The 12,078-nt window shown below is 37.3% G+C and overlaps 1 protein-coding gene across 7 annotated transcripts in view; it reads left to right on the forward strand.

Annotated features, from left to right (window-relative positions):
- SNX14 (sorting nexin 14) overlaps positions 1-12,078 on the forward strand; it is a 67,250-nt gene that overhangs the window by 4,676 nt on the left and 50,496 nt on the right. For 5 of the 7 annotated variants that reach the window (XM_033428498.2, XM_033428504.2, XM_033428503.2 and 2 more), the window contains exons 2-4: positions 9,908-10,028; positions 11,105-11,181; positions 11,263-11,341. In XM_033428498.2, coding sequence (XP_033284389.1) covers positions 9,908-10,028; positions 11,105-11,181; positions 11,263-11,341 — 277 coding nt within the window. The remainder of the gene's footprint in view (positions 1-9,907; positions 10,029-11,104; positions 11,182-11,262; positions 11,342-12,078) is intronic. The other 2 variants (XM_033428500.2, XM_033428502.2) reach the window with 1 other exon arrangement.

Raw genomic sequence — 12,078 nt, forward strand, 5'->3', positions numbered from 1 at the left:
CATAAATTTACCATTCAGAGTTGACTACTGTTGTTAACATTCTAGTCACTGTTACCTGTGGTTCGCAATTTTATTTTATAAATTGCGATTTTTTTCTGTACATATAGCCTTCTTCTATATATGGAGCCTGCTTAATGTGTTTTAGTATTATTTTCTTTATTACTTTTCAGATTACCACAACTGGCTTATATACACTTAACTTAGTATTTAAAAAAATTTATTTATTTGTTTATTCTTTTGGCTGCGTTGGGTCTTTGTTGCTGTGCGCAGGCTTTCTCTGGTTTCGGTGAGCTGGGGCTACTCTTCATTGTGGTGCGTGGGCTTCTCATTGCAATGGCTTCTCTTGTTGCAGAGCACGGGCTCTAGGCACATGGGCTTCAGTAGTTGTGGTACCTGGGCTCAATAGTTGTGCCTCATGGGCTCTAGAGCGCAGGCTCAGTAGTTGTGGCTCATGGCCTTATGTTGCTCCGTGGCATGTGGGATCTTCCCAGACCAGGGCTCCAACCCATGTCCCCTGCACTGACACGTGGATTCTTAACCACACTGCCACCAGGGAAGTCCCTTAACTTAGTATTAAGACAGGCTTTTCCAAGTACTTTTATGAACTTATTTAATCATCATAACAACCCTATGAGTTAGGTGTTATTATTATTACCCCATATTATAGAGGCCCAAGCAAGAGTCAGAGAGATTAAGTAATTTGCATTGTGTCATAGCCAGGATTAGAACCCAGACAGTCAGACTCTACAATGTTTTTGTTTCCAAACTAAGTGGGTCTTTCACTGTTATGTTCTGTTTCTTTTGTCTATTTTTCTCTTTCTACAACAGTACCAAATTTTTTTTAATGACAGTATTATAGTTTTGTAGTGTGTTTTTATATACAGCTGGGTTGTAGGCCGGAACATGTACATATGGCCTTCACGTGTGGCTTTTTTCCCAACCTGGTGCTGGGTTACAAGGGTGAGTATCCTGAGAAAGAGTTTCTGGTGGAAGCTGTATCTTTTTTATGACCTATCCTTGGAAGTTAGGCAGTTAGGGAGCTTCACTTCTGCCACATTCTTTTGGTTAGGAGTAAGTTATTAAGGCCAGACTCTATTCAAGGGGAAAGAAATTAGGCTCCTGCTTTTGATGTGAGGAGGGCAAAGAATTTGCACAGTTTTTATTTAATTTGTCAATTAAATATTCTATCAATAGAATTGATGAGTTAACTGTATTTAATGGTTTCATCCATGAACATAATCTTTCTCCATTCATTCAGATCTGCTCTGATGTCCTTTTAGTAGCTTTTTTTCATTTAAAAACTTTATTATGGAAAACTTAAAACACAAAATAAAAATAGAATAGTACAATGAAACCTGTAAATACCTATCACCCAGCTTCAAAAATGATCAGCTTAAAGCCCAGTATCACCCCCTCCCCCAATTATTTTGAAGGAAATCCCACATGATATATTTTATCAGCAAACATTAAACATTTCAGTATGTATCTCTAATAGATGGGAGCTTTTTTTCTACGTAACCACAATACCATTTCACATTAAAAAAAAACTAATTTCTTAGCATCCTTAAATATCTATTCAGTGTTCAGATTTCCCTGAATTTGTTAGAGCTTTACCCTCCAACATTTTATGATGAACAGTTTTAAACATATAGCAATGTTGAAATTTACGGTAAATGACCAATTATGTTTTGCCTCGATTTTACATTAACATTTTACATATTTTTTTATTGGAGCATAGTTGATTCACAGTGTTGTGCTAGTTTCAGGTGTACAGCAAAGTGATTCAGTTATACATATACATATATTCATTCTTTTTTAGATCCTTTTCTCATATAGGTTATCACAGAATATTGAGTAGAGTTCCCTGTGCTATACAGTAGGTCCTTGTTGGTTATCTATCTTATATACAGTACTGTGTGTATGTTCATCCCAAGCTCCTGAGTTATCCCTCCGTCCGTGTTTCCCCTTTGGTCACCATAAGTTTGCTTTCAAACATTTTACTGTATTTTTATATGCTTTATTGTGTGTCTGTCTATCCATTACTGCATCCGTAATGAATCTTACTCATAAACAGCTTTTCATAGTTAATTAAATAAGATACAAATATGATCTTTTAATCTGAATGTTGCCTTCCCTCCCCCGTCCCTTTTTTTAACCTTGTAATTTATTTGTTGAGGAAACTGGCCATTTGTTCTGTAGAGTTTTCCACAGTCTGGCTTTTGCTGATTGCATCCCTGTACTGTTTTGGGGCATGTTCTTTTCCCTCTGTGTTCCCTGTAAACTAGTAGTTAGGTCAAGAGGCCTCATTGTTTTGATTTTTTTTTTCTCCTTTAGTTCATGATGGTGTAGATTTAAAGATATTGAACTGTTTAAAAAATATGCCTTTCTTATGGTATTATTCTTTATTTTATGATATACTGCTAGTTTTAGTTAACTAATATTTTACTTAGTACTTCATATCTATATTCATAAGTAAAATAGACCTAACGATTTGCTTATATTATCTTTATCAGGTTGGGGAGTTAAAATTATATTAATCCTTTAAAATTAGCAGCTTTTTCTCATTTTTTTCCCCCTGAAAGCAGTCTGTATAAAGTAGAGATTATCTGTTTTATGAAAGTTTGGTAAAACCATTTGGGCCAGGGGTCTTTTTTTTTATAGTCAGGTCTCTGATTATATTTTAATTCCTCTAATGATACTTGGTCTATTCAAGTTCTTCACTTCCTAAGTTTTGGCATTTTTGTCTTTTTCTAAAAATTTATGTCATATAGGTTATCTAATTTATGAGCATACATATAGTTTTTATAGTCTTACTCTTCATTGCAGTTATAGCTATGATTATTTCTTTTTCATTCTGTATTGTATATTTGTATCCTCTTTTTTTTTTTTTTTATTCCCTCATCTGTCTTGCTAAAACCTTGTCTTTTTAAGTTTTGGTTTTGAAAATTTCCAAGCATATATAGAAAAAAGAGAGTGCAAGGAACCTCTAAGCACCCATCACTCAGCTTCAGTAACCATCAATGTTTTAAAAAAGTCTAACCTTCCTCCCTTAAAAAGTAAATTATTCTACACAAAACCATAACCTTACAAAATTAACAATAATTCTTAATGTCTTCTAATAACCAGTCCATAATCAAATTTTCCTAATTATATAAAAATTTGTAGGGGCTTCCCTGGTGGCGCAGTGGTTAAAAATCCGCCTGCCAGTGCAGGGGACACGGGTTTAAGCCCTGGTCCGGGAAGATTCCACATGCTGCAGAGCAGCTAAGCCCATGCGCCACAACTACTGAGCCGCGTTATAGAGCCCACGAGCCACAACTACTGGAGCCCGCGCACCTAGAGCCCGTGCTCCACAACAAGAGAAGCCACCGCAATGAGAAGCCCGCGCACCGCAATGAAGAGTAGCCCCCGCTTGCCGCAACTTGAGAAAGCCCACGTAGCAACAAAGACCCAACGCAGCCAAAAATAAATAAAAATAAAAAAAATTTATAAAAAAAAATTTGTAGTGCATTTGTTCTAATCAGAATCTAAGCTAGGTCCACTCATTGTATGTAGTTGATGCATTTCTTAAACTTTTGTAAATGTCTTATAATCTAGAACAGGAGTTGGCAAACTTTTTCCGTAAAGTGTCAGAGAATAAATATTTTCGGCTTTGTGGGCTACATCAGGTCTCCATCCCATATTATTATTTTTAAAACTTATTTATTTATTTTTGGCTGTGTTGGGTCTTCATTGCTGTGCATGGGGTTTCTCTAGTTGCAGCGAGAGTGGGCTACTCTTCATTGTGGTGTGTGGCCTTCTCACTGCGGTGGCTTCTCTTGTTGCAGAGCACAGGCTCTAGAGTGCGGGCTTCAGTAGTTGTGGCTCACGGGCTTAGTTGCTCCATGGCATGTGGAATCTTCCCGGACCAGGGCTCGAACCCGTGTCCCCTGCGTTAGTGGGCGGATTCTTAACCACTGCGCCACTAGGGAAGGCCCCCATATTATTTTTTAAAAGAGCCCTTTAAAAATGTGAAAATCTTTCTTAGCTTGAGGGCTATCCATAAGCCATAGTTTGTCAACCCAAATCTAGAACATTCCTCCTCACCCGCTCTTTTTTTCCTCCTTGCTATTGAGTTGTTGAAGAAACTGAGCCATTTGTTCACACCTTGGGTTTTGCTGATAGTTTCCTTGTGGTGTCTTCTGTTTTTACTCTCACCTGCACCTTTATATTTTTTGTAGACAGGGAGTTAGATTTATAGGCTCAATTAGATTTAGATTTGTTTTTATTTATTTATTTATTTGGTGCAAGAGTACTTCACTGATGCTGTGTACATCCTATTACATCACATCAGAGGATAACTCCACGTTAGATGGAGTTGCCTCACTTTGTGTATTCAGGTGGTGACAACTGCCCAACAAACTTTCTCTTTGGTTTCACCGTTTATTTACTCCCTGAATCAGTTACTTCATTATAGGATGCAACATGATGATTTTGTATTCTTCCATTCCTTCTGTAGTTTTTAGTTTAAATGCTTGTGTGGGGCTTCCCTGGTGGTGCAGTGGTTGAGAATCTGCCTGCTAATGCAGGGGACACGGGTTCGAGCCCTGGCCTGGGAGGATCCCACATGCCGTGGAGCAACTAGGCCCGTGAGCCACAACTACTGAGCCTGTGCGTCTGGAGCCCGTGCTCCGCAACAAGAGAGGCCGCGATAGTGAGAGGCCCGCGCACCGCGATGAAGAGTGGCCCCCGCTTGCCGCAACTGGAGAAAGCCCTTGCACAGAAACGAAGACCCAACACAGCCAAAAATAGATAAATACATAAATAATAATTAAAAAAAAATTCGTGTGTGTGTGTGTAAAATTGCTTTACTCCATCCTCCATTAGGTGTATTTAGTTACAATGAAGTACATCTCAAATTGGAAAAGTGGGTTAAATACTTACACTTTTCTTTTTTTTTTTTTAATATTCATTTATTTTTAATGACTTATTAGAACAAATACCTATAGATATCATTATATATATGATATATAAATTAATTATACAATATATCATGTATTAATTATTAAAACATACTCTGGTAAATATTATATATTCAATATGAAACAGGAGGAAAGGGGGCAGGGCACAACCTTTTACACTTTTCTCTTAATTATCGGTTTTTAGAGTAATTATTGGTGCCCTAAAACTTTCAGTAGTATCCAGTTAGAGGTTTGCTTATTTTATTAGTTTTTCCAAAGAACCAGCTTAATTTTCTTTTTTATCTTATCATTAGTGTCCACATTATTGATTTCTGTTCTTCTCTTTAGTGTTTCCTTCCTTTTAATGTGTTTGGATTTGCATTTTTCCCCCCATCCTTCTGAATGCTTAGCTTGATGGTTTTCAGCATTTCTTTGTCTCTGATTAATGCGAGGTTTCTCAGCCTCAACACTGTTGATAATTTGGGTCAGATAATTCTTTGCTGTGGGGGGCTGTCCTGTACGCTGTAAAATATTTAGCAGAGCCCTGGCCTCTAGTCATGTGATGTAAGTACCACAGTCCCCTTCTCCCTCTCCCTGCAGTTGTGACTATCAAAATGTCTCCGTATACTGCCATGTGTCCCCTGGGCAGTGCGATCACCCTTCATTGAGAACAACAGGATTAATGCATTTAATGCTATAGATTTCCTTCTTAAATAATGCCTTAGTTATTGCTTGACCTAGTTATAGCAGTATACATATTGCATGTAGTGTTTATTGTCATTCAGTCTAAGCACAGGTCTACAATTCCTAATCTGTAATTCTGAGATCCAAAAAACTCTGAAGAAGTAACTTTTCCCATAAGTTTGGCATTTAATAACAAAAGCTGACCTCAATAGACTTGAGACTATTTATAGTATTTATTTCTGACTTATTTATTTATTTATTGTTTATATGTTTTGCTGCAGAAATATTAATATCTGATTATGGAGTACTGTATCAGACCTCATTAACATATTACATTATGTTATTTATGAAATACATGCTATAAAACTGTTCAAGAATCCTAAAAATTCTGAATTCTGAGTCATATCTCTCCGGCTCAAAATGATTTTCAGTAAGTGGCTATGGACATGAATTTCATAATTTCCTCTGTGAATACCTGTATAACCTATTGAGTTAGTTTCCAGACTTAATGTTTCTTTAAAACTTGATGTCAATTATGGTATTGGTTGGAGTGAAGCTTTGTATAAAGGAATGAGAAGAAATAAGAGTAGAAAGGTGGGTTGGAGTCAGCTTGAAAGGGACCATAAAGGTTTAAGGGGTTTGTGTTTCATCCTGCAGGCAACATTAAGCCATAGCAAGTTTTTTGAGTGAATAGTAATCATGTTTATGTTTTAAGTGCTGAGTGAGAGCATTTAATAATCGGTATTTAGTGGATGTTTCTCAAGTATAGAATTGCTCTGGAAGCCTGGAGACCAGGCGGTTTCATGTAGTTGGGTGGTGCAGCCTTTGTCTCACAGCTTTTGCACTTACTTGGTCACTGTCTATAATACGTAAGCATCTTTAATCATCTGTCTTCACCTTCTTATTACTTGGTGCTTTATTCCCCAATTCCGAAATCCCAGATCTTCACAATATCTTCTGTAACCTTTTCTATTCCATGCTGCACTTGGACAGTTGTCCCCAGTCAAAGAACTGGGATCAATGTGGAACTCACTTGTGTGCTTCCCTTCTCTTAAAGATTCTGTTGCTGTATATTGCCTGTTATCCAGTGCCTAAAAGCAGTTGCTGCACATGTTTTGTTCAGTTTTATAGTTGTTTATGGCAGGAAGGCAAGTCTGGTACAAATTATTCTGTCAAAGAAATAGAAGTCTCTTACTCCTTTGGAACATATACCATCTGTCTGTTTTCTCACCGATCTCCAGGTCACTTGTACTATAAGCTTCTGGTTTATAAACTTTCTCTCCATTTTAAATTCTGCCATCATTCTAGATGACTCCAGTGTTTGGGCAAGTAGCCCATCAAATATGCTAGTCTATCTCGAGGTGACTCCTGTACAGCCTCCCACTTAGACCACCCTATGGTGGCCCTGGTTATCACCAGAAAGTATTCTACCTGTGAAATCTTAAAAATCAAACCTCCCACTTGCTGACCTACTTCTCTCATTCGTAAAAGCCTGCTTTCCTCAGCCTCCCGATTCCTCTGCCTTCTTCCTATCCATTTTCCCTCTTCTGTTGTCACTTACTTTCCTATGTGGTTTGGAGTCAGTGTAGCTTAGATTCCATTGCCCGTCACTTCAGCCACTCTATTGCCAGTATCTTTGGCTCTCTTTCCTTACATTCCACTCGCCTGACAAACTCCAAATCTTGGATCAGTGATGCTGCTTTTTTTTTTTAGTGTTTATATCCTGGTTACTGAATGTTGCTAGAGAAGATCCCACACCTGTAAATTTAACTCTTCAGCCTCAGTACTGCTCGGCAGTTCCCCAGGATACCCTTCTCTTTACTTCTTCCCAGCAGCTGTTTCAGAACTTCCCCAGTCTTCTAGAACTTCCGTTCATGCCACCTTCACCCTTCACTCTCAGCATCTCCTGTTTCACCTAAAGGCCATCATAAATTCCTGTTTTGAAATCTACAGGTTTGACTCCATTCTCATCAATCTGTTCTTTCTCTCTGGTATTGGGGAGGAGATCTCTCTTCCTGTTATAACTGTTTCTTCTGTTTTGGCTCTGAATCCCAACTACTCCTATCTCTCTAGGAGAAAATAATTCTCTCAAGTTATCTTTTGTCTCCTACCTTTTTCTCTCTTTTCTCCTTCTCTCCTATTAACATTTAATTATGATCAGGTTTTTCTAAACACCTTTCCTCATGGTCCCTCTCCAGCTAAACCTTAGCTCTTCTTTCCTTTAAAAAGAGAATTATCCACATGTACCAGTCCCACTTCCCCACCTCTCTTCAACCCACTGCAGTCCTTTACCATTCTACTAGAATTGCTTTTGCCTAGTTCATCAGTGGCTCTCTTGTTGCTAAAACTGACGGACACTTCTCAATCTGTCTCACTTTATTTTACAACTATTTGATCATGTTAACTACTTCATCCCTGTTGAAATGTTTTCTTTCTTTTTTTTATCTTGACAGCCGTTTTGACTTGACCCCCAGTTGTCTTCTCAACTCTTCTAATTACTAGATTCCTTTACGGATTCTTCTTGTTCTGCTTATTTCTTAAATGTATTATGTTCTCTTCTTTTTTCATTCTGCAGCTTTTCCCTGGTCATGTCATTCGTTCCCATGACTTCAGTGATCTTTATGCTGGTAATTTCCAAACCTTTATCCTTGGCGCATATTCTCTGCAGAGATCTAAACTACCCAGTATTTGGCTGGTTATGGAACATTTCTGCTTGACACGTCTTGAGATATCTGAAATTCAACATGTCCAAAGGGAACTGATTTTTAATCTCTCCCTTCTCCTTGCATCTAATCAACTACTTAGTCCCCTTAATTCTTCCTCCTAGATGTCTCAAAACAGTCAGCTTCTTTTTATTTCTAAGTCTCTTCCCTAGTACAGGCCATCTGTAGACTCTCCTAGATTAATTACTTCAGCAGCTTTCTAATTAGCCTGCATGTTTCCAGTTTAGGCCATTCTCCATATTGCTGCCTGAGTGTCTACTGATCATCTGGTGATACTACTCTTTTTCTTAAAACTCTTAAAAATTCTTAAAATCTTCATTGTCTCCTGGGCATTACTTAGGACTCTTGATGGTAGATGAAAGAAACTCAGCTCACACTAGGTTTGGCAAAGAGGGGAATCATGGGAAGATTATGTAAGTGCAGAAAGAACTGGAGTGTAGCTGGGCCTCAGAGACACATAGAACCAGGGCTTGGAATACTGCCAATAGTTTCTTCCCCTCCTGGATTTTCCTGCTTCTCTCTGTGGATTGGCTTCATTCTCTTCTCACTACATAGTGATTTGTGGCCTGAAGAGCTGGCACCAAAGTTTGTACTGTATGGTTTGCACAGCTAACAACCGTGACACGGTAATTAGAATTTGAACTGTGATGTTTGGGGGGCTGGTGTCTCACAAAGTTTTGGCAACTGAAATGTATGCACGTCAGAGCTGTGCGCTGTGAGGACTGGCCGTATCGAGACACCTTAACATGGCTTACTGTATGACACTGTGTCATGTGGCTTTGGCTTGGCTTTTCTAGATTCATCTCAAGACCACTTCTTCCTTGGAACTGTGCTCAGATCTTAGCCCACGTAGTTCTCTCCAGTTTGAATTCCCCTGCCTCTTCCCCAGTCACTCCTTCCTCTACCCTGTCCTCTTCTGTTGGTTTTCTCCTACTCACTCTTTAAGGTTTTCCACAGACACAACTTTCTCTGAAAAGAGTTTTTCTGTCTTTTCAAGTTTGGGTTGTGTATTTTGCCCGAGGAGTTCTCATATCATGCATACTTTCTCTGTCATAATATAGAACACATCATCACACTGTATTGTATTTACTTACTTATCTGTTATACCTACCAGATAGTGTTTTCCATGCAAATAGAGACCATGGCAGTGCTGTTCCTTATTGTATCCCTAGAGCCTAGTACTATGTAGCACAAAACGGGCACTCAGTAAAATTGATTTAATGACAAATAATCAGAATTTTGGTGGGGTTTGAATACTACCCTGTCATTAGAAGGTATTCTGGAAAAATGTGGTATTGGCTAAATATGACAACCTAGGTACCAAATTATGAAATATTGAGAAGTTATACTTCTTTATACATTTAATGAAATATACATTTGATAGCATACATTCTGTGATTCTTATAGTTAGTAGATACATTACAGAAAATCATGACTGGAGAAGTTGCTTCAGCCTAGTATGGTAGGTGCTTAATTAAAAACTTGTGAAATCAATGAAGGGACAAATTAGTGTTATATGCTGTTTTTTGGTTCTAATAATTACCTTCCTTTATTTCTAAGGTATCTTCATGTTTTAATGATCTTCTGGTCATTTGTTGCTGGAGTTGTCACATTCTACTGCTCATTGGGACCTGATTCTCTCTTACCAAATATATTCTTCACGATAAAATACAAACCCAAGGTAAAATATATGTGTTCTTACTTTTAAAAGAATTAGTAGGTATGACCCTGTGCTATTCGATATTGTTCATGAAAGCATGTTAAAGCAGTGATTTTTAAAAAATACCTCTGCTATTATTTAATAATGGAAGACATCAGAACATTTTTAAAGTGAAATTTGCATATATGTTTATTTTTAAAGTATATAGGTCTCCCAGGAGGAGCTAAAGAAAGAAAACAGAAAATTCTCAGAAAATTGGGCTCCACGATTTTAGAGTGTCCTTTGACTGCATATTAACTATGATGACAGTGAATTAAAACAGGTTTCCAAAATTGGTTGTACAGTAGAATCACCTGAGGAATCTTTTAAAAAGTACAGACTCCTGGGCCCTACCACTAGATTTTGATTGAATAGTTCTGGGTTAGGGCCTTGTAATTAGGACCTGTTCAAAGCCTTCCAGGTGATTCTGAGGCACAGACACAAACAGGGAACTAATTGTTCCCTAAATGTTTATTTGCTCCATAGAAACAAACCAGTAATATTTCTTTAACGAAAATAATTAGTTTTTCTGAACTTTGAACTCTTCCTTGAAAATTCTCCAAGTTGATGTAGTCCCTCATCTCAGGTTGGTTGATATTTCTACTCAGAGGAAACACAGCTGAAGGTGATACCCCGTATTTGGTCAGGAACCTTACTAGTTATCACGCGTCTTCTCCCTCATTGAATTCAAGGTTTTGGAGAAATAGAAAATAGTTTTTTCTTATACCTTTGCAGTAGAGTATCATTTTCAAATATAGATTTATATATTTATTTATTTATTTTTAGTAAGTGAGCGTAACAATTGACTTTAATTTTAAGCTTGAAAATTTGGCTTAGTTATTGTAAAGCATTTCATTAGGTATTTTTTTCCTATTGGCAGTTTGGTATAGCAAGTATTATTTATTATAAAGTATGGTTTCAGTGTTAAAGCAGATATTAGTTAAAAAAATCATGTCCTTTGAATTCATACATTGATTAACAAACTTTTGGAAAGTTGATTCTCTTCAGTAAATATGATACGTAAAGTAAAGACGAATCTCCCCATTTCCCTTTTTTAGCAGTTAGGACTTCAGGAATTATTTCCTCAAGGTCGTAGCTGTGCTGTTTGTGGTAAAGTGAAATGTAAACGACATAGGTACGTTAAACACTTTTAATTTGTTGATCCTTCCAGTTACATTTTGGATTTCAAGCAGTTTAACTGTATGATTTTCTTTAGACCTGCCTTGCTGCTTGAGAACTACCAGCCATGGCTAGACCTGAAAATTTCTTCCAAGGTTGATGCATCTCTTTCAGAGGTAACTGATTTAAATAAAATTGCTATGTATACCCAAGCAGAAAGTATTAAATACCTATGGAAAATTTAATCATGGAGTATTTTAATATATGCTGCCTAATCAATTCTTGGCTGGTAGTTGATTGTTATACAACTTGAATGGTAAACTAGAAATGTTTTTGGATCCCATGTCTAATTGAAATGGACATTTTAGTCAAAAAAAGTACTGTTTACCTAGTTATTGTTTACCTCTTATAAAAATAGTCATTTTTATTATAAGACAGTAGAAATAACCATTTTGTAATTCCAGAGGAGACCTGAGCTACAAGGAGCCAATGTGTATCTTACTGAATTGTGACCCCATTTTTGACACTAACTTGAGCAGAGAGTCAGATACATTTCAGTGTTTGTCCATAGTATAGGAATAGAAAGCATGTTCTCTTATCTTTGTTCCAGTCACATTTTATATGTACCTTTTTGGTAACATATCATGTTTTAGTTATTTCTTTGAGAGACTTGGTCTCTCCATCCAAGAAAGCAGTCAAGTCCTTGAAGGCAAGGAATGGGTCTCATTTGTTCCCAGCACCAAGTGCAGGTGCCAGATATATTGTTGGTACCTGATAGATATCTATTGAATTAAACTGAGTGCTAATTAGTTGAAGAATAGCATTAGGCATCTGAATCCTGCCTTAATTGTCCTTTTTCCCAGTTTGTATTTTTGTTTGGCGAAAAGTATGCTGCATAAATGCTAAACTGTTG

Source organism: Orcinus orca, chromosome 12 (genome assembly GCF_937001465.1).
Source record: "Orcinus orca chromosome 12, mOrcOrc1.1, whole genome shotgun sequence".
In the NCBI taxonomy this organism is placed as follows: domain Eukaryota; kingdom Metazoa; phylum Chordata; class Mammalia; order Artiodactyla; family Delphinidae; genus Orcinus; species Orcinus orca.